The sequence below is a fragment of the Phocoena phocoena genome, chromosome 17 (assembly GCF_963924675.1).
Source record: "Phocoena phocoena chromosome 17, mPhoPho1.1, whole genome shotgun sequence".
In the NCBI taxonomy this organism is placed as follows: Eukaryota; Metazoa; Chordata; class Mammalia; order Artiodactyla; family Phocoenidae; genus Phocoena; species Phocoena phocoena.
The window spans coordinates 62,675,963-62,699,329 of record NC_089235.1 but is presented as its reverse complement, the minus strand read 5'-3'; the positions used below and the strand labels follow the sequence as shown (position 1 = coordinate 62,699,329).

At 38.3% G+C, this 23,367-nt stretch overlaps 1 protein-coding gene across 2 annotated transcripts in view; it reads left to right on the top strand.

Annotated features, from left to right (window-relative positions):
- The window catches only part of SNTB1 (syntrophin beta 1), a 223,287-nt gene extending 201,906 nt beyond the window's left edge, over positions 1-21,381 (top strand). For both annotated transcript variants that reach the window (XM_065895570.1, XM_065895571.1), the window contains 3 exons: positions 10,549-10,745; positions 18,203-18,393; positions 21,289-21,381. In XM_065895570.1, the coding sequence (XP_065751642.1) occupies positions 10,549-10,745; positions 18,203-18,393; positions 21,289-21,381 (481 nt within the window). The remainder of the gene's footprint in view (positions 1-10,548; positions 10,746-18,202; positions 18,394-21,288) is intronic.
- The last annotated feature ends 1,986 nt before the right edge of the window (positions 21,382-23,367 follow it).

Here is a 23,367-nt window from a genome sequence, read left to right as displayed (position 1 = left end):
GATTTTTCATCTGGAAAAAGTATCCTTTTGTTACCAGTATGCACACTAGGTAGCAGAAAAGACAATTTGCTCTGTCTCACAGTTTACATACAGTACTGTACGTTTCATTAACCAATATTGGTATATTCAAAAGAACACATAATTCAGCATGTTATTCAGATTGCAAATCAGCTTGTTCTTTGACACAAATGTTAGATAATTCACACTTGGGTAGTTGAAAAATCCAGTTTGCCTCTTCCCTTTTCTTCTTCAGTGAGAATTTGGTGATGAAACAAATAACAAAGTACACCAACAGTCCTCCCCACAAAGGGCTTTTTTTAAAAATCATTATTTCCTGTAACACGGTGAATTTCCCCATCAAGGACTCCCTGTGCCTGGTATTGGTCAGCTAGATACAGGGCTTGCTCATATCTTGTTACACTCTGTTAGTAATTTCATTCCCTTATATCCAGACTTACCAAATGCAAAATTCCTAACAAATTGCATTTTCCAGTTATTATTGGCTTTAATTTTATAGTCTCTCTAGAGAAAAAGAAATGTTGGTAAGAAATTCACAAACATGTAACATTCTTCAGAGGGTGGTGTAACTTCTTTTTTGCTTCACTTGTGCCTCTGTGTTACATTTACACTATCCCTGGACTGTGACAAAGTTGATGTCCTCTGGGTGGAAATTTAGTGGATAGAAAGTGAGAACGTGAACAGGGAAGGCATCAGGAAAATAATTTTTATTGAATGCTTACTATGATGCACTAAATACTGGATCAAGTCCTTTATATATTTTCTTTTTGTGTGTGTGTATAAACATGACATTTAATGCATTTAACATTTATGTACCCTTAGGAACATAAAGAATCAGGTTTGTTTGTTTTTTCTTTCCTTAAAAAAAAGTAATTTTAACTAAAAAAAAAAAAGTACCCAGTTAAAAGCAAATAAGAGTAGAAAAAGGTATATAAGGAGAAGTCAAATTTTCTACTTCAGATCTGTTTCCCAGGGCAACCACTATTAGTATTTTCTTATATGTTCTTACATAAATATTTTATAAACACACAAAAGCATATATAAATATGTAAGTGTGTGTATTACTCCTTCCCCACCTTCTTTTTTTAAACAAATGGGAGCCTGGTCTATTCACTTTTGTTTACTATAGATGTTTCATTTCTGTAAACATCAATACAGCCCATTCTTTCCACAAGCATATATATTATAACTGAGTATATATACTATGAGTATATATATATGATGTACTATGAGTATATATATATAATGATATTTAACCAGGTATTCCTAGTCTTTTGCTTTTATAAACAACGTGGCATTGAAAATCCTTGAATATACATACATTCCTTCACATACTTTTTAATTTATGTAGAAGCTGCCCCAATGTATACCCCAAATCTGTTACCAAACTTTTTGACCTCTTCATTTCTCTTTGGTTAACGTAGCATCTCATTGTTATTTTGATTAGCCAGCCATCTTCTGTTTAGTTCCACTGATCTTCCCATTTCTACCTGAATGAGTACTAACCTGTTTTGAATAATACAGCCTTAAAATATATTTTTATGTCTGGTAGGTTCAGTCTCCTTATATTTCTCTATAAAAGGAGCATTTAAAAAATATTTTAAGGACAACATTTCCGACTGCCTTAATGACAGACTCATACAAATCCATCACAGGCTGACCTTGGAGATATTGCGGGTTTGGTTCCAGATCATCACAACATATTTTCTTTATATATTTTCTTATATTTAATCCTAATCATATGAGGCAAGAATTATATTTTTAAAGTAAGGAAACAGAGGGTAGGGGCAAGGGATGGAATAATACTTATTGATTACAAACCATATCTAGGTTCTGTACAAGTACGGTACACAGATCATTTCATTGGATCTTTATAACACTACTTTATGAGGTGGTGACTCTTAGAACATTTCACTAATGTTCTGTAGAAGAGGGTTCTAATGCAGTTTGTTATGCCTCCCAAACCCATGTCCCTTTTCGGTTTACCATGCAGCCTGCCACCTGTGCCCAACTGACACAGGTTTTAAGATTTTAAAAAGGAAGAGCTAGATATATTTCTTGAAGCAACTAAAACGTAAACACCTTTGAGGAGAAGAACACTTTTGAGCAACTAAGAAAACACAATAGGAATTTGCGCTTTCTGCACATACTTCTTCTTAATGAAGTTTTATCTGACCCTCAATCCCTTTAAATTCTTAGGCTTTTGAGAAGTGCTTTCCATTTTCTCTACTCTCACCCAGATTTTGAAACCTCCCAGAAGCTTCTCAGTTACTCTTGTTCCCTTCTTATTACAAAACACCCTCCTCCCTCCCGATGAACTCGACTCAGTCTCTACATGTTAAATCCCTGGGTGGCGACACCCATGTCAGCAGACATTTTCCTTCATGCTCTCCTGGACTCTCCTCTCAATGAGATTCATGGAACTTCTGTTTTGCATTATCTTTTTACTGGGGTATAATTGACAAAAGTATACACGCAATGCTTTCATATCCATGTATATTGTGAACTGGCTACCAATCAAGTTAATACATTGATCATCTCACATAGTTACCTCTTTTTTCACAAATCTTAATTATTAGCAGATTTCAAGTCTACAATACAATATTATTAACTATATCACCAGGCTGCTCATTAGATCCTCAGAACGTATTCATCTTACAACTAAAAATTTATACCCTTTGACCAACATCACCCCATTTCCCCCAGCCTCAGCAATCATCATTCTACACTCTGCTTCTATAAGTTTGCCTTTTTAAAAAAAAAAAAAAAGATTTCACGTATAAGTGACGTCATACAGAATCTCTCTTTCTCTGTCTGGCTTATTTCACTTAGCATAATGCTTCCAGGTTCATCCATGTTGTTGCAAATGGCAGGACTTCCTTCTTTTTTTTAAGGCTGAATAATATTCCATTATGTATATATGCACCACATCATCTTTATCCATTTATCCATCGATGGACTCTTAGGTTGTTTCCATATCTTGGCTATTGTGAATGGTGCTACAGTGAACTTGGGAGTGTAGGTATCTCTTTCAGATGCTGATTTTGCTTCCTTCAGATATTTCCTCAGAAGGGGCATTGCTGAATCATATGGTAGTGCTAATATTAATACTTTGAGGAACCTCTATACTGTGTTCCATAGTGGCTGCACCAAGTTACATAACCACCAACATGTACAAGGGTTCCCTTTTCTCCGCATTCTTGCCAACATTTGTTACCATTTGTAATGTCTCTATCTTCAAAGAATTGTACAGCCAAAAACCTTTTTCAATTAACCTTTTGCTTCAAGTCAGCATTGCAGACCACATCTCCCACTGAGTTTCAACTCTGTAAGTAAAAGAAAGCTCCTCAGGGTTACACGAGCCTGTCGCTAGAAATTCAGTGGGTTACAGTATGTTTTATTTCAGTGATAATTTTGGTCTACAATATTTAAGCTTGCAAGAGAAAATAAGCTTTTGGATTTCCTCTGTACAATTTTTAATCTAGAGGTAACAAGCCCTTTGCCTAAGAAAATAACTCTCTCATCCACCAAGTGAATGGACACCTGGAATTTCTCTAGCCAATACTGAAGTGTTTCTTTCCGTATTAAAAGATAAGGCTGAATATGCAAATACCCTGGAGAGAAGTAATATTTACTAAATTATACTCATTCTCTCCTGCAAATTATTGATATGAGAGTCTCTCCCAGAAGGAGGTTGGGGTATGGAGGAAAAGGAGAGAGCATAAGAGATTTGAGTGTTTACAGGGGGCAAGTGAGAAGTAGGAGCCAGTGCCTGCTCAGAAGGCAGCACTCACAGCCTTTGATTCCTCATGTTTCCTCTGCCCTTTTAGAAAATATTTACCATGAGAGTCACATTTTATGCTGTGAATGTATGTTCTAAAGTCAGTGTGAAATCATGTACAGTAAAAATCACCCTTGGAGGTGCATCAGACCCGGGTGACAGGCAGAGCCACGACGACGTTGCAACAGCCCTGAGGCTGAGTGGAGGTGAGAAAACAGGCTCACGGATTTCAGGGCTGTGCCTGGGTTCCACAACCAGCAAGTGACTGAGGCACCACTTCATCCAGTTCTTCCAACTTTAAACACTTCTCTCTCTCAAGTGTTGGGTGCCTGCCACAGTTCCCCGACCAGGGATCAAACTCAAGCCCCCTGCAGTGGAAGCGCAGAGTCTTAACCACTGGACTGCCGGGGAATTCCCCAGAATCTGCTTTTTACAAAGACTCCTTCTGCCAACCAGCTGTGTGGCTCACAGGGTCTTGGTGCTCCAGCCGGGTGTCAGGCCTGAGCTTCTAAGGTGGGAGAGCCGAGTTCAGGACATTGGTCCACCAGAGACCTCCCAGCCCCTTGTAATAACAATCGATGAGAGCTCTGCCAGAGACCTCTGTCTCAACACTAAGACACAGCTCGACAATGACCAGCAAGTTACAGTGCTGACAGCCCATGCCAAACAACTAGCAAAACAGGAACACAACCCCACACATTAGCAGAGAGGCTGCCTAAAATCATAACACGTTCACAGACACACCTAAAACACGCCACCGGACGCAGTCCTGCCCACCAGAAAGACAAGATCCAGCCTCATTCACCAAAACACAGGCACTGGTCCCTTCCACCAGGAAGCCTACAAAACCCACTGAACCAACCTTGCCCACTGGGAGCAGACACCAAAAACAACGTGAACTACGAACCTGCAGCCTGTGAAAAGGAGACCCCAAACACAGTTAAGTGAAGCAAAATGAGAAGACAGAGAAACACACAGCAGATGAAGGAGCAAGGTAAAACCCCACCAGACCAAACAAATGAAGAGGAAATAGGCAGTCTACCTAAAAAAGAATTCAGAGTAATGACAGTAAAGATGATCCAAAATCTTGGAAATAGAGAAAATACAAGAAATGTTTAACAACAACCTAAAAGAACTAAAGAGAAAACAAACAATGATGAACAACACAATAAATGAAATTTAAAATTCTCTAGAAGTAATCAACAGCAGAATAACTGAGGCTGAAGAACGGATAAGTGACCGGGAAGATAAAATAGTAGAAATAACTACCACAGAGCAGAATAAAGAAAAAAGAATGAAAAGAATTGAGGACAGTCTCAGAGACCTCTGGGACAACATTAAACACACCAACATTCGAATTATAGGGGACCCAGAAGAAGAAGAGAAAAAGAAAGGGACTGAGAAAATATTTGAAGAGACTATGGTTGAAAACTTCCCTAATATGGGAAAGAAAATAGACAATCAAATCCAGGAAGTGCAGAGTCCCATACAGGATAAATCCAAGGAGAAACACTCCAAGACACATATTAATCAAACTATCAAAAATTAAATGCAAAGAAATAATATTAAAAGCAGCAAGGGAAAAGCAACAAATAACATACAAGGGGATCGCCATAAGGTTAACAGCTGATCTTTCAGCAGAAACTGCAAGCCAGAGGGAGTGGAAGGACATATTTAAAGTGATGAAAGGGAAAAACCTGCAACCAAGATTACTCTACCCAGCAAGGATCTCATTCAGATTCGACAGAGAAATTAAAACCTTTACAGACAAGCAAAAGCTAAGAGAATTCAGCACCACCAAACCAGCTTTACAACAAATGCTAAAGGAACTTCTCTAGGCAGGACACACAAGAGAAGGAAAAGACCTACAATAACAAACCCGAAACAATTAAGAAAATGGTAATAGGAATATACATATTGATAATTACCTTAAATGTAAATGGATTAAATGCTCCAGCCAAAAGACATAGACTGGCTGAATGGATACTAAAACAAGACCTATATATATGCTGTCTGCAAGAGAGCCACTTCTGACCTAGGGACACATACAGACTGAAAGTGAGGGGATGGATAAAGATATTCCATACAAATGGAAATCAAAAGAAAGCTGGATTAGCAATTCTTTTATCAGACAAAATAGACTTTAAAGTAAAGACTATACAAGAGAAAAAGAAGGACACTACGTAATGATCAAGGGATCAATCCAAGAAGAAGATACAACAGATGTAAATATCTGTGCACTCAACAAAGGAGCACCTTAGTACATATGGCAAATGCTACAGCCATAAAAGGGGAAATCAACAGTAACGCAATCATAGTAGGAGACTTTAACACCCCACTTTAACCAGTGGACATATCATCCAAAATGAAAAGAAATAAGGAAACACAAGCTTTACATGACACATTAAACAAGATGGACTTAATTAATATTGATAGGACATTCCATCCAAAAACAGCAGAACACACTTTCTTCTCAAGTGCTCATGGAACATTCTCCAGGATAGATCACATCTTGGGTCACAAATCAAGCTTCAGTAAATTTAAGAAAATTGAAATCATATCAAGCATCTTTTCTCACCACAATGCTATGAGATTAGAAATCAATTACAGGGAAAAAAACCATAAAAAACGCAAACACATGGAGGCTAAACAATACATTACTAAATAACCAAGATATCACTAAAGAAATCAAAGAGGAAATCAGAAAACACCTAGAGACAAATGCCAATGAAAACATGATGATCCAAAACCTATGGGATGCAGCAAAAGCAGTTCTAAGAGGGAAGTTTATAGCAATACAATCCTACCTCAAGAAACAAGAAAAATTTCAAATAAACAACCTAACCTTACACCTAAAGCAATTAGAGAAAGAACAAAAGTCCCAAAGTTAGCAGAAGGAAAGAAATCATAAAGATCAGATCAGAAATAAATGAAAAAGAAATGAAGGAAACAGTAGCAAAGATCAATAAAACTAAAAGCTGGTTCTTTTAGAAGATAAACAAAATTGATAAACCATTAGCCAGACTCATCAAGAAAAAAAGGGAGAAGACTCAAATCAATAGAATTAGAAATGAAAAAGGAGAAGTAACAACTGACACTGCAGAAATACAAAGCGTCACAAGAGATTACTACAAGCAACTCTATGCCAATAAAATGGACACCCAGGAAGAAATGGACAAATTCTTAGAAAAGCACAACCTTCTAAGACTGAACCAGGAGAAATAGCAAATATAAACAGACCAATCACAAACACTGAAATTGAAACTGTTATTAAAAATCTTCCAACACACAAAAGTACAGGACCAGATGGCTTCACAGGCAAATTCTATCAAACATTTAGAGAAAAGCCAACACCAATCCTTCTCAACTCTTCCAAAATATAGCAGAGGGAGGAACACTCCCAAACTCATTCTACAAGGCCACCATCACCTTGATACCAAAAACAGACAAAGATGTCACAAAAAAAGAAAACTACAGGCCAGTATCACTGATGAACATAGACGCAAAAATTCTCAACAAAATACTAGCAAACAGAATACAACAGCACATTAAAAGGGTCATACACCAATGATCACGTGGGATTTATCCCAGGAATGCAAGGATTCATCAATATATGCAGATCAATCAATGTGATACACCATATTAACAAATTGAAGGATAAAACCCATATGATAATCTCAATGGATACAGAAAAAGCTTTTGACAAAATTCAACACCAATTTATGATAAAAACCCTCTAGGAAGTAGGCATAGAGGGAACTTACCTCAACATAATAAAGGCCATATATGAAAAACCCACAGCTAACATCGTTCTCAGTGGTGAAAAACTAAACTATTTCCACTAAGATCAGGAACAAGACAAGGTTGCCCACTCTCATCACTATTATTCAACATAGTTTTGGAAGTTTTAGCCACAGCAGTCAGAGAAGAAAAAGAAAGAAAAGGAATACAAATCAGGAAAGAAGAAGTAAAGCTGTTACTGTTTGCAGATGACATGATACTATACATAGAGAATCCTAAAGATGCTACCAGAAAACTACTAGAGCTAATCAATGAATTTGGTAAAGTAGCAGGATACAAAATTAATGCACAGAAATCTTTTGCACTCCTATACACTAATGATGAAAAATCTGAAAGAGAAATTAAGGAAACATTCCCATTCACCACTGCAACAAAAAGAATAAAATACCAAGGAATAAATCTACCTAAGAAGACAAAAGACCTGTATGCAGAAAACCATAAGACACTGATGAAACAAATTAAAGATGATACAAATACATGGAGAGATATACCATGTTCTTGGACTGGAGAATCAACATTGTGAAAATGACTATACTACCCAAAGCAATCTACAGATTCAATGCAATCCCTATCAAACTACCACTCTCATTTTTCACAGAACTAGAACAAAAAATTTCACTATCTGTAGGGAAACACAAAAGACCCCGAATAGCCAAAGGAATCTTGAGAAAGAAAAACGAAGCTGTAGGAATCAGGCTCCCTGAGTTCAGACTCCACTACAAAGCTACAGTAATCAAGACAGTATGGTACTGGCACAACAACAGAAATATCAATCAGTGGAACAGGATAGAAAGCCCAGAGATAAACCCACATGCATATGGTCACCTTTCCTTTGATAAAGAAGGCAAGAATATACAATGGAGAAAAGAGAGCCTCTTCAATAAGTGGTACTGGGAAAACTGGACAGCTACATGTAAAATAATGAAATTAGAACACTCCCTAACACCATACACAAAAATAAACTTGAAATGGATTAAAGACAAATTTAAGTCCAGACACTATAAAACTCTTAGAGGAAAACATAGGCAGAACACTCTATGACATAAATCACAGCAAGATCCTTTTTGACCCACCTCTTAGAGAAATAGAAATAAAAACAAAAATAAACAAAAATAAACAAATGGGACCTGATGAAACTTAAAAGCTTTTGCACAGTGAAGGAAACCATAAACAAGACGAAAAGACAACCCTCAGAATGGGAGAAAATATTTGCAAACAAAGCCACTGACAAAGGATTAATCTCCAAAATATACAAGCAGCTCATGCAGCTCAATATCAGAAAACCCAAACAACCCAATCCAAAAATGGGCAGAGGACCTAAATAGACATTTCTCCAAAGAAGATATACAGATTTCCAACAAACACATGAAAGGATGCTCAACATCAATAATTACTAGAGAAATGCAAATCAAAGCTACAATGAGGCATCACCTCACACCAGTCAGAATGGCCATCATCAAAAAGTCTACAAACAATAAATGCTGGAGAGAGTGTGAAGAAAAGGGAACCCTCTTGAACTTTTGGTGGGAATGTAAATTGATACAGCCACTATGGAGAGCAGTATGGAGGTTCCTTAAAAAACTAAAAATAGAACTTCCATATGACCCAGCAATCCCACTACTGGGCATATACACTGAGAAAACCATAATTCAAAAATATATAAACCACAATGTTCATTGCAGCACTATTTACAATAGCCAAAACATGGAAGCAACCTAAGTGTCCATCGACAGATGAATGAATGGATAAAGAAGATGTGGCACATATATAGAATGGAATATTCCTCAGCCATAAAAAGGAATGAAATTTAGTCATTTATAGTGAGGTGGATGGACCTAGAGCGTGTCATACAGAGTGAAGTCAGAAGGAGAAAGACAAATACCATATGCTAACACATACATATGGAATTAAAAAAAAAAAAGGTTCTGAAGGACCTAGGCACAGGACAGGAATAAAGGTGCAGATGTAGGGAATGGAGTTGAGGACACGGGGAGAGGAAAGGGTAAGCTGGGATGAAGTGAGGGAGTGGCATGGTCATATATACACTACCAAATGTAAAATATGTAGGTAGTGGGAAGCAGCCGCATGGCACAGGGAGATCAGCTCGGTGCTTTGTGACCACCTAGAGGAGTGGGATAGGGAGGGTGGGAGGGAGACCCAAGAGGCAGGGGATATGGGGATATATGTATACATATAGCTGATTCACTTTTTTATACAGCAGAAACTAACACACCATTGTAAAGCAATTGTAGTCCAATAAAGATGTTAAAAAAAATCACTCTTGAAAATCCCTTTAATCTCCCATAAAATGCAGTTCTCCTCCATGTCTCAAGAAGTCCAGCATTACTGTTCTTTTTCAAGCTTTAACACCGATACACAGATTGCTACTTCTTCAGCTGAGTCCCCTGGTTGTCTGCTTGCATTTGGAGGCTGTGAGCATGAGAAATGCATGTAGAAGTGCAGCCAGATGATCCAAAGTACAGGAAACACAGGGGGTAACTAATTCTAACCCAGGAAACAACAGATTTCCTTTCTTGTCTCATGCTCTCACTAGGTCATACATATGCCCAGAAATGGAATGGGGGAGATGGAATTTTCCACATTATTTAAATTGTTCTCTCAATCATTTACTTAATTATCTTCCTTTCTGGTTGAGTAAGTATAGCTGAATTTGTCTAAATAAAGTTAAAGTCACAATATTCAATTCCTCTGCATAGTCAACCGGATGCACAGTTCTTGGCCACTATGCTAATCTCACTCTACCATTGGCCAGGCACTGGGTGAGGAGATGGCAGAAAACCATGGTGAACATTAGGGTATAGTGGACCTTTTGGTACCGGATCAGAAAATTGAGAGCAAATCACCAATTTGGGGCTCTTCACAGGTGTATCAGGTGAATACAGTAGTTTCCATTTTGATAATTTCTCTCTCTCTGTTTTTCTTAACAGGCTGGTCCACTCAGGTCCAGGGAAAGGATCACCCCAGGCTGGTGTAGATCTGTCCTTTGCAACACGAACTGGTACCAGGCAGGGTATTGAAACGCATCTCTTCAGGGCTGAGATCAGCAGGGACCTCTCACATTGGACAAGGAGCATAGTACAGGGGTGCCATAATTCAGCTGAACTCACTATTGAAGTCACCACAGGTGAGCATTGTTGGCTTTGGTTTTGTGATGTCACATCCTTATGGAAAGAATGCACCGTCTACTCCACCACAGCCTCAAAATTGTTTCCATTACTGGCCATTTGGGGTACTTAAAATTCCAGAGATAAACTTAAATTCCAAAGGTAAATTTAAAATTCTTCTAAATTAAGGCACTGAATGCCCTACTAAAATGAAACCTAGGGGTCTGATTGTGAAAAGCCTTATCTCATCGTCATTCAGGAAAAGTGGGTAACTTAGATAGTCAGATGTCATTTCTACCATGGTAAACAGTGCAAATCTAGAACACTTCCATCATGGTAGAAAGCCCTGATGGTATCTGCTCTGGATGAACAGGATTTTCCCACAAAACCTCTAAGGTTATGAAATAAATGAAATAGAAACCAAGAAAACAATACCAAAGATCAATGAAATTAAAAGCTGGTTCTTTGAAAAGATAAACAAAATTGATCAACCTTTAGCCAGACTCATCAAGAAAAAAAGGGAGAGGACTCAAATCGATAAAGTTAGAAATGAAAAAAAAAAAAAGGTAGAAAAAAAAAAACTACAGAAATACAAAGGATCATAAGACACTACTACAAACAACTATATGCTAATAAAATGGAGAACCTGGAAGAAATGGACAAATTCTTAGAAAGGTACAACTTCCAGGACTGAACCAAGAAGAAATAGAAAATATGAACAGACCAGTCACAAGTAATGAAATTGAAACTGTGATTAAAAATCTTCCAACAAACAGAAGTCCAGGACCAGATAACTTCACAGGCAAATTCTTTCAAACATTTAGAGAAGAGCTAACACCTATCCTTCTCAAATTGAACACTCCCAAGCTCATTCTACAAGGCCACCATCACCTTGATACCAAAGCCAGACAAAGATACTACAATAAAAGAAAACTACACACCAATATCACTGTTGAACATAGACACAAATATCCTTAACAAAATACTAGCAAACAGAATCCAGCAACACATTAAAAGGATCATACACCATGATCAAATGGGATTTATCCCAGAGATGCAAGGATTCTTCAATATACACAAATCAATCAATGCGATACACCATATTAACAAAATGAAGAATAAAAACCATATGATCATCTCAATAGATGGAGAAAAACTTCTGACAAAATTCAACACCCATTGATGATAAAAACTCTCCAGAAAGTGGGCATAGGGAGAACTTACCTCAACATATGGCCTCAAAGGCCATATATGACAAACCCATAGCAAACATCATTCTCAATGGTGAAAAACTGAATCCATTTCCACTAAGATCAGGAAAAGACAAGGATGGCCACTCTCACCACTCTTATTCAACATAGTTTTGGAAGTTTTAGCCACGGCAATCAGAGAAGAAAAAGAAATAAAAGGAATACAAATTGGAAAAGAAGTAGTAAAACTGTCACTGTTTGTAGATGACATGATACTATACATAGAGAATCCTAAAGATGCCACCAGAAAGCTACTAGAGCTGATCAGTGAATTTGCAGGATACAAGATTAATGCACAGAAATCTCTTGCATTCCTATACACTAGCAAAGAAAGATCAGAGAAATTAAGGAAACGTTCCCATTTACCATTGCAACAAAAAGAATAAAATACCAAGGAATAAATCTACCTAAGGAGACAAAAGATCTGTTTGCAGAAAACTATAAGACACTGATGAAACAAATTAAAGATGATACAAATACATGGAGAGATATACCATGTTCTTGGACTGGAGAATCAACATTGTGAAAATGACTATACTACCCAAAGCAATCTACAGATTCAATGCAATCCCTATCAAACTACCAATGGCATTTTTCACAGAACTAGAACAAAAAATTTCACAGTCTGTATGGAAACACAAAAGACCCCGAATAGCCAAAGGAATCTTGAGAAAGAAAAACGAAGCTGTAGGAATCAGGCTCCCTGAGTTCAGACTCCACTACAAAGCTACAGTAATCAAGACAATATAGTACTGGCACAAAACCAGAAATATAGATCAGTGGTACAGGATAGAATGCCCAGAGATAAACCCACATGCATATGGTCACCTTTCCTTTGATAAAGAAGGCAAGAATATACAATGGAGAAAAGAGAGCCTCTTCAATAAGTGGTGCTGGGACAACTGGACAGCTACATATAAAAGAATGAAATTAGAACACTCCCTAACACCATACACAAAAATGAACTTAAAATGGATTAAAGACCTAAATGTAAGGCCAGACACTATAAAACTCTTAGAGGAAAACATAGGCAGAACACTCTTTGACATAAATCGCAGCAAGATCTTTTTTGACCCATCTCCTAGAGTAATGAAAATAAAAACAAAAACAAACAAATGAGACCTAATTAAACTTAAAAGCTTTTGCACAGCAAAGGAAACCATAAGCAAGACGAGATGACAACCCTCAGAATGGGAGAAAATATTTGCAAATGAAGCAACTAACAAGGGATTAATCTCCAATATATACAAACATCTCATGCAGCTCAATACCAAAAAAACAAAGAACCCAATCAAACAATGGGTGGCAGCCCTAAATAGACTTTTCTCCAAATAAGACATACAGATGGCCAAGAGGCACATGAAAAGATGCTCAACATCACTAATTATTAGAGAAATGCAAATCAAAACTACAATGAGTTATCACCTCACACCAGTCAGAATGGCCATCATCGAAAAATCTACAAGCAGTAAATGCTGGAGAGGGTGTGGAGAAAAGGGAACCCACTTGCACTGTTGGTAGGAATGCAAATTGATACAGCCACTATGGAGAACAGTATGGAGGTTCCTTAAAAAACTAAAAATAGAACTACCACATGACTCAGCAATCCCATTCCTGGGCATATACCCTGAGAAAATTGTAATTCCAAAAGATATATGCACCCCAATGTTCATAGCCACACTATTTACAATAGCCAGGACATAGACGTAACCTAAATGTCCATCAACAGAGGTATGGATAAAGAAGTTTTGACACATGTATACAATGGACTATTACTCAGCCATAAAAGGGAACGAAATTGTGCCATTTACAGAGACATGGATGGACCTAGAAACTGTCATACAGAGTGAAGTAAGTCAGAAAGAGAAAAACAAATATCGTATATTAACGCATGTATGTGGAATTTAGAATAATGGTTCAGATGAACCTATTTGCAAAGCAGAAATAGAGACACAGACATAGAGAACAAACGTATGGACACCAAGTTCGGGGGTGGGATGGACTGGGAGATTGCGATTGATGTATGTACACTAGTGTGTATGAAGTAGATGGCTGGTGAGGGCCTACTGTATAGCACGGGGCGGGGAGAAAGACGGTAAAATCTGTTTGAAGGACATATATTAAGTTAACCTTAAAAATGCACTCCAATATACATTAGATGCAGACAAATACTGTTTGACTCCACTTACACGAGGTATGTAGAATAGCCAAATTCATAGAGTCAGAAAGTACATTGGTAGATGCCAGGGGCTGGGAGGTGGGCAGGGGAGGGGGAATGGGGAGTTAGTGTTTAAAGGGGACAGAGTTTCCATTTAGGAAGGTGAAAAATTTGGGAGACGGATGATGGTGAGAATTGCACAACAATGTGAATGTGCTTAGTGCCACTGGACTGGTTAAATAGTTAAATATGGTTAAAATAGTATATGGTTAAATATGGCTAAAATAGTATATGGTTAAATATGGTTAAAATAGTATATGGTTAAATATGGCTAAAATAGTATATGGTTAAATATGGCTAAAATAGTATATGGTTAAATATGGTTAAAATAGTATATGGTTAAATATGGCTAAAATAGTATATGGTTAAATATGGTTAAAATAGTATATGGTTAAATATGGCTAAAATAGTATATGGTTAAATATGGCTAAAATAGTATATGGTTAAATATGGTTAAAATAGTATATGGTTAAATATGGCTAAAATAGTATATGGTTAAATATGGTTAAAATAGTATATGGTTAAATATGGCTAAAATAGTATATGGTTAAATATGGTTAAAATAGTATATGGTTAAATATGGTTAAAATAGTATATGGTTAAATATGGCTAAAATAGTATATGGTTAAATATGGTTAAAATAGTATATGGTTAAATATGGTTAAAATAGTATATGGTTAAATATGGCTAAAATAGTATATGGTTAAATATGGTTAAAATAGTATATGGTTAAATATGGCTAAAATAGTATATGGTTAAATATGGTTAAAATAGTATATGGTTAAATATGGCTAAAATAGTATATGGTTAAATATGGTTAAAATAGTATATGGTTAAATATGGTTAAAATAGTATGTTTTATATTATGTAACTTTTACCACAATAAAAAAAATTCTTAAAAAAAATTCTTTTAAAAAGAATTAATTAAGTGGAATATAAATCCTTTCTCCATCTCTGCTCTGAAGCAGAACTATTCCTCTATCCTAAACGAATATCTGTCTCTTGAGGTTCCTGAATTAGGTGTTTCATCCAGGGAGGGATGCCATATAAAAACAAGACATTTTGTGTTTACTTTAGGTTAAAATAAATTAAGTTGGCCTTAAAAAAAAAAAAAAAAAAAGACCTCTTAGGTACAGCGTTTCCAAACTTCAGTCACACTGAAAACAAGAACAACAAAAACAAAGTTTTTTAGTTGTACCCTCAGGAGCCTCTGATTGCTGATGCCTATCCCTAGAGATTGTGACGCAGCAGTTCTGGGGCAGGGCCTGAGAATTTGCATCTAGTACGATACCAGGCAGTGCTGGTGCTGCTGGTCCGTGGACCACTCGGTGTGCAGCGCTGCACTAGGGTGCAACTTCCTCCAGCACCCAGGAGGATTCTAAAAGATGGGACCACGTCAACGTGTAGCAGGGTTTCTCCACATTTCCTTTACTGGTGCAAACATGAAAAACCAGATGTTCTGTAGAATTTCTGCTGCAGCATCTCTGAGATAATCACTGTCTTTTAAAAATTATCCTGAAACTAGTTAGTACCCCCCAATATTTTCCAACATTGCTGAAAATGTCTCTCGGAGTGTCACGGAAGTTTTTATTTTTTAAGCCACTCTGTATGGCACGAAAAACTAGAGTTTCAAACCTGAGAGTTGGAAAAGGCTCAAGTCACCTGAAAACTAAATTTAATGTAGTTATACGTGTAATTGCAGAGAAGTCCAGACTCCTTGCAACAACTTCTGGGGTGTTCTAGAAAAGAATGAAGATGGCCAAAGGGGTTTGGTTTAGTTTACATTCCACAAATTTCATAAAATCCTTCTCTCAGTAAGCTGAACTCTACCTCGACAGGAAAACAATGAGGCTGTTAACAGACTAGCCAAAGGCGGATAACAAAGAATTGTGTGGACTGAGCTAGCTGGGTGGTGGGAGAGAAGAAATTAGGGAAATGGCCAAGTGCAGCCCTGTTTCAAATGGAAAGATGCCTGCAGAGAGTTGGGGGGAGGGGCTGATGTTTTAATCAGAGCTTCAATTACCTTGATAATGGGTTCAATTTATCCTGTGTAGATTAAGAACATCTTCAGATAACTGACTACATTATATATAAAGGCCACGAATACCACTTTAGGTCAATTAAAATTAAAAGTAACCAGAGTCAATTAATTCAAACCATCCAGTGGCACAGCTTTCAAATTCAAACATAGAGGAAGGGGGAAAAAACATGTTTAGAGCTCAGGCACCCACATATTCTGCATATGTTAGAAGTGAAAACTTTCAAAAACGAGGATTCGAGATGGGAAGTCATAACTACATCTGTGCCGTGTCTATGTTATGTTTTGGTCATCCTTGAACTGGACGGGTGGCAGGGGTCTAGGGCCCTTCTGAGAGGATAACTTAAGACTTGCCAAGGGGCTCTTCCCAGGACTCACTGGAGAATGCACCTTTGGAAAATAGCAACCCTTTGTTACAAGTTGAAAGATGGCTGCGGTCAGTCGAAGGAAGGGGTATATGTTTTAACCAATTAAAAGCCACCTCATTCTGTGGGCAGAGAGACACTCTGTTCCTTCCCCCAAACTCTGAGGGGCTCCCCCCACCCCAGTTATTAGTCTGAGAGCCTCTTTGCCAAGATCCCTCCCCACATGCCTCCGTGCCCTGAGCACCAGAGTGTGAGAAGGCTGTACAAGACAGACTGGAAGGAAAGAACTTGAATTTTGAAATCTAAACCACTGGGTTGTGACATGTTCACCTCTCTGAGCTTTGCTTTTATCACCTATAATATTAAGCTAAGGTCCTGCTTCTAAAGTGTGCTGAGGTGAAATTCAGTTTGGTATATAAAGCTGAGCTGAGCTAAAGTTGGTCGAGAGTAATCAATACTGCCTATGTCCTCCTATCCCCAAAGAGCTTTCAGATGGATATGAAGGCCAGAGCCAATTGACTTGCCAGGGCCGGTTAAATGTGGTGTTTCGTGAGGCAAAAAAATCCAATCTGATACTCTTGCTTTTTTTTTTTTTTGGCCGAGCAGCTTGCGAGATCTCACTTCCCCGACCAGGGATCGAACCGGGGGCCGGCAGTGAAAGTGCCAAGTCCTAACCACTGGACCGCCAGGGAATTCCCTCCAGAACTTTTTGATTAAGGGTTTTAAACACTCACAAGTCTTCCTAATGGGAACTTGGAATCAGGTGGCAGTCCCCCTGTCCAGCTCATAATCTGAGAGCGCTGGTCTCTTTTCCTAAACGCAAGGTGGACCACAGATAAATGCTGGCACCTAACCTGATCAGAAGGTTTTACTTTTGTTCCGTTGGATCAGAGGGCACCTTGTGGACACCAGCTGAGGTTCCTGAATACCACACTGGACAGAGGGAGTGTGGACACCCAAATCCTTCACCGAAGGTGCCACACCTGACATCGATCTACAGCGGCAGCTTTTCCGGGACCCAAGATGATCAGACCATCAGGGAAACTCAAAAAGCACTTCTTTCTGTTTATAAAATGAGTTTTTCAACTTTTTAAAAATTAAAAATCAGGTTATTTTTTCACTACTCACTCCTGACTTCTTCCATGTGTTTTTGTTACCTTGGGTAATGTCACTGGGGGATTGCTTGCTTCTTTCACCAGGTGGTAGACATGGCACTGATTGATCGATTGATTGTGTGTGTGTTGACGATGATCAGAGGTAGCTTACTCTAAATCAAATGTCAGTTTTTTCCAGCTTGATACAAGGCCATCGGAACACCCGTCTCCCTACATACATGTTGTCAGATGGTCATATAAGGGCTAGAGCCCAGACAAAATCCAGCAAAAGGAATTTCTTTCAGTTTATTTCCCTTAGTTTCACAGGGCAAGTTAAATTACAATATCACAATCAATCTAAGGAGAATATTTTCATGCATGATTATTAATTTTTAACTTTAGAAAGAAGTTGGTGGCTGGGCCCTGGGTTTGGGGAGACTAGAAGCTTAAGTGCCTGGGAAAATGGATGGACTTCCATTGTTCATACTTCTGTCTCCATCTGTCTCTCTCAGCTTGCACCTATAAAAACCAGGAGTGCCGGTTGACCATACATTATGAGAATGGATTTTCTATTATCACTGAACCACAGGAGGGTGTCTTTCCCAAGACAATCATACAGGCTCCTTATGAAAAGCTGAAAATGTCTTCAGATGATGGAATCAGGATGCTGTATTTAGATTTTGGAGGCAAAGATGGAGAGCTTGTAAGTGCACTTTTCTTTAGACAGTGTGGTTTCGTATATTTTGTCTTGCAGTACACCCATTATGGCCTGCAAACATAATGCTGCCTGTATTTATTTAGCATTTGACTATTTACAAAGTACTTATAGGTTCATGTCTTAATTGAACCTTTAAAAACAGTGAGGGGATCCAATTTTTTCACAGTTCTTTACTTAGGTCTCATTTTCCATGGGAATATTACAGAAATATTTGAATCAAGGAAATGATCCTTTACAAAGTCAGCATTAAATTCTTTTCAAAGAGGGTCCCACCAGCTTTAAGATATACCATTCATTGTTTCAAAGTATCAAGCATCTGATCTAACCTGGGCATTGTGCCAGGTGTCAGGGATGTAGGGGTGTAAAACACCAGTCCTGGCAACCTGGGGGGTCTCAAAGGAGCAGAGAGTATGAAGAGTACAGATGGGGAGGGGGTGGGAAGGGGCAGAGTGGAGGGGGCAGTGAGGAAACCCAGCAAAAGTGGTCAACTCTGCCTGAATGGAGAGAGGGCCAGACAAGGACCCAGAAGTTTTGAGCTCATATCAAAAAGTGTCCAACAAGCGCAGCAAGTTTGTCATTTAACATAACATTTATACTTCTCATATCATTGCAAATTGCCCATGTATTTAAAATCATGATTTCCTGTGATCGTTACCGCCTACCATAGTGAAAAAATATGTTACTCTAGTTCCACTGAAGGGTGAAAGTGGCACATTCCTTTACTTTCTAGCAAGTATAGTTCTCAAGAAGACATAGCATCTCATTTAAGCTGTGGAATGTAGAACTTCAAACAGGACCTTGATTTGGAACAACTAGTCTGTGTCTAGGTCCTTCCTAGTCAACGAATATCTGTTGACTCACACTTGATAACGGGGACAGGGGATATATAAAATGCAGAGATAAACCTCAATTTTAAAGATCTAGTCATTTTAACTCAGCTACTAGCCTTGCACAATTCTCCCTCTCCCTACTCCCGTCTCTCTGAAGGAAAGGGCCAGGGCCACACTTGAAAGAGCACAGGAGCCTGAAATCTCAAAATTTCAGCACCACTCTCCTAGATCATGCAATACTACTAGCCCCAGTGCAGTACCAGGTTTCTTCCTATGGGTGTCACAGGAGTCATGATGAAGTCAGTGCCCCGTGGCTGACAGGTGATCTGAACTCACTTTCTGAGAACAATTTCCAGCCAGTCATTTTTCTAACCTTTAAAATGGATCCGCAGAATTTTATAAAATTTTGTTGTTTATTTGTGTGTTCAATCAGTAAATGCAGCCTGAAGGCACCAGTTTGGAAAGAAGAAATTGTTGGAAAGTCCATTTTGCTGAGAATGCTTCTGGTTCAGTTGCTGCTCTGTCCATCACCCAGCTGTGCACTTTTTCCTAAGGGTGACTGCTCCCTAGCAGCAGGGAAAAGAACAAGAAGCAGTCTCCTGTTTTATCCATGGCTTGAAAATTCAAGGCTATTTTTGCCCATGAGGAAAAAAATCACTTATGTCTAAATTTCAGCCTTTCTGCCTGTAATTACAACCTGACTTGAAAGACTTAGGAAGGACTGATTTTTTGCTGCCAATATATTAGGCTGATAAGCTCAAGTTCAGACACAGCTCCCCCAGGGTCTAGCTATGCAACCCCCAGAGGCAGGTGCCAGGGAGGAGGAAAGGAACAGAGGTGAGCTGTACAAAATGCAATAAATGGAGGGTCAGGAGACCCTTGCTCTTTCTGAGTGTGGAACTAACTCACCAATTGTCTTGCGCAAGTCCTTTTATTTCTTTGGGTCTGAGTCTTTATCCATAAAATACAGTGACTGAAGTAGATAATCTTTAAGGTTACTTCTAAAAGTTGCATTCTGTGTTAGTGAAATAGAATATGGTGATTAAGCCCAGACTCTGGCATCAGACAGACCTGCGTTTGAGTCCATGCTTTCTCTTTACTGAAAGATCTATGATCTCAGAAAGTTTTATAACTTCTCCAAATCTTAGTTTCCCTTATAAAACATAGAGATAGTAACGATAGCTACCTCATAGTGATTTTGTGAAAATTAAATAAGATAGTAACACAGCACCTGGTTCATGCTAAATACAAGTTAACTTTGCTGGATGTTATTTTATGATCAGGTTGTTATTCCCCAACAGTGTCATCATCGGAACAGAATTGGGGACAGTGGATGAGAATTGGGAGCAACACACTCAATGCTCCTGAATTAGGTCAGGTGATAAAAATTCAGCCTATTAGGCTCTGACCACGTGCCAGCCCAGGAGGAACACATGGAGAAAGATAAAACTTTAGAGGGGATCTTAACAGACAAGTGATGTACGTGATTACAACAATCTATGAGTATAGGACAGTGAGGACACAGCTGCTTCAAAACCTGGGTTCTGCATTTTATGGTTTATAAGGAATTTTCACATACAGTATCTCATTTTAATACTCTACCCGCTGTGAGTTAGATAGGCCTGGGAAAAATTTTCAGTGACTTGTCCAAGATTATGTACACGTCTAAAAAGTATTAGAACCAGGACTGAAACCTATGATGTGAAATTTAGTACTGCTTCATACGGTACCTAATCCGACATAAATAGTATCACTATCGTGATACCAAAAATAAATGGTTTAGACAGTCAAGAAGGGCAACACTGATATTTATGCTATGGGTATGTATAAATTTCACAGAACTTATTTTGGAAAAAAAGATATACGAGATGTAAGGAAAAAGTTCAAAGAGTTATTTTTTTATCTCACTGGGGGCAAGGATTTAAAAACACAATTGCTCCAGTTAACACTTAAAAGCAGGAAGTGCATAGATCTGTTTGATGTGTAAATCACTATTTTGTATCAAGCATTAGTTTAAAATCTTTCATATTCTCTTCTTTTTGAATTTCAGCAACTGGACCTTCATTCCTGCCCCAAGCCGATTGTTTTCATCATTCATTCCTTCCTGTCAGCTAAGATTACAAGGCTGGGGTTGGTGGCCTGAACAGAGGAACGAATTGCCTTTGAGAAGAGGAGGGCTGCAATGCCACCGAAAAGTGTCATATCAGACACCATTTGCAGTGATGCACCAGATGTAGCATGCCACTGTCAGCTTTAGATCCCAAGAGTCCTGTGTAACAGTCCCAGACTCCTCTGTCAATTTCAGCAACTATAAAGGGTACCTTCAGAAAAACTCCACAAGGACTATCAGAATGAAACTGTTTTTTTAGAACAGTAAAAGGGTAAAGAGGTGAGGCTGATTGGAAATACACAGCATAGCTTTTAAGTAATGACAGTCAAGGACATGAACATTAGAACAGGATGTGCAGATCTTAATCATACCAGTTTCTAGGCAACTGGTTCACCCAGGTAAGCAAGGGCTGTATAGATGAGAAATGGACATTTTTCACCTCTCCCCTCCCCACCCCAGTAATAAGGACCCCTTGTTTTATTGTGCTTTATTTTCTATTTCTAATTGAGTTGACTTTCGCTGGTAAGGAAAGAAAAGTACTTCAAATGGAAACCCACCTTTTATTTAAGTGTGAAACAGCTGTTACTTTTGCTTAATGAATTATCTTTCAATGATGTAGAATGATTCTGAAGTGTTCTTATTAGCATATGATGAGTGGGAATTAAATAAAGCATCAGATACTGATCTGAGCTGTAAGCTGGTGGATTCTGAGCCAAAGTAGACTGCTTAAATTGCAAAGCTCTGCTGAAGAGTGGTGTGTGTGAAAGATGATTAATTCTGGGACTACACTCATACCCAAAGTCTGCTATCTTAGAGCCATGACTTATAGCTTTATTTATAAAAGCAAATTATGGATTTTTTAAAAAGATTGTCAATGGATATATATATATATAATAATAATTCATGCGGGGTTAACTAGTTTTCCCCACTTTGTGGTTTTCAGTGGAAGTACCCAGCAATTTATTGGCCCTTGTTTCTGCCTGTGCTTGTATGCATGCATTTTCAAGCAAGTAATAGAGCAGCCTTATAGGATTCTGGTTAATGCTGGGTTTTACATAGAGAGCCAATGTTATAATCAAACCCATCAAACCCATCAACAGCTCTTTTGGAATTCCAGGGAAATAATATAATGACCTGAAATTTTTCTACAAGAATATTTTCAGACATCGTATAGCATATTACTGATTTAACACTTTTGCTTTTATCTTTCAAAACAAATTCACTGAAAACACACCTGTTATTTGATTTTAAAGTCACTTTTCTCAAATCTTGAAAATTAGCTCTAGAATTTCTGTATTTGTAACCGTCCTCTCCCTTATAGTTTTACATAGACAAATGTTTCAGGTTAGGTTTGTGTGTTATTTTTCAGAACCGTATTTTAGCAAATACCTATGCAAAGAGCTTTAAAAAGTAAAACTGTTTTAAAAGAATGTGATTTTGTTCACTCAGATACATGTGTTTCTTGAGTTTTACTTTAGATCAGCATTTTATTTTCGATCAGTGTTTCCCCAAAGTAATACAAGTAACATGTAATACAAGTTCCAAGGGGCACTGATTGACTGGTGTTTTGTCGGGGGGCAATTAAAGGGATTGGTCATCAAAAATGTTTGTTCAGGGCTTCCCTGGTGGCGCAGCGGTTGAGAGTCCGCCTGCTGATGCAGGGAATACGGGTTCGTTCCCCGGTCTGGGAAGATCCCACATGTCGCGGAGCGGCTGGGCCCGTGAGCCATGGCCGCTGAGCCTGCGCGTCCGGAGCCTGTTGCTCCGCAACGGGAGAGGCCACAACAGTGAGAGGCCCGCGTACCGCAAAAAAAAAAAAAGTTTGTTCAATACTGAGTTAAAAAATGTTGAACAGATTTCATGACTGCAGGCCTCCTCAAAGACTTTATTGAACATTGCGATTCTGCAAGGGGGGGCATCCTGTGTGCCATTCCTAACGCTTAGCTACAGAACTCCTCTCTAAAGGAGCATCTTGTGAAGCTAGTGTCAAAACACACACACACACACAAAACAAAACAA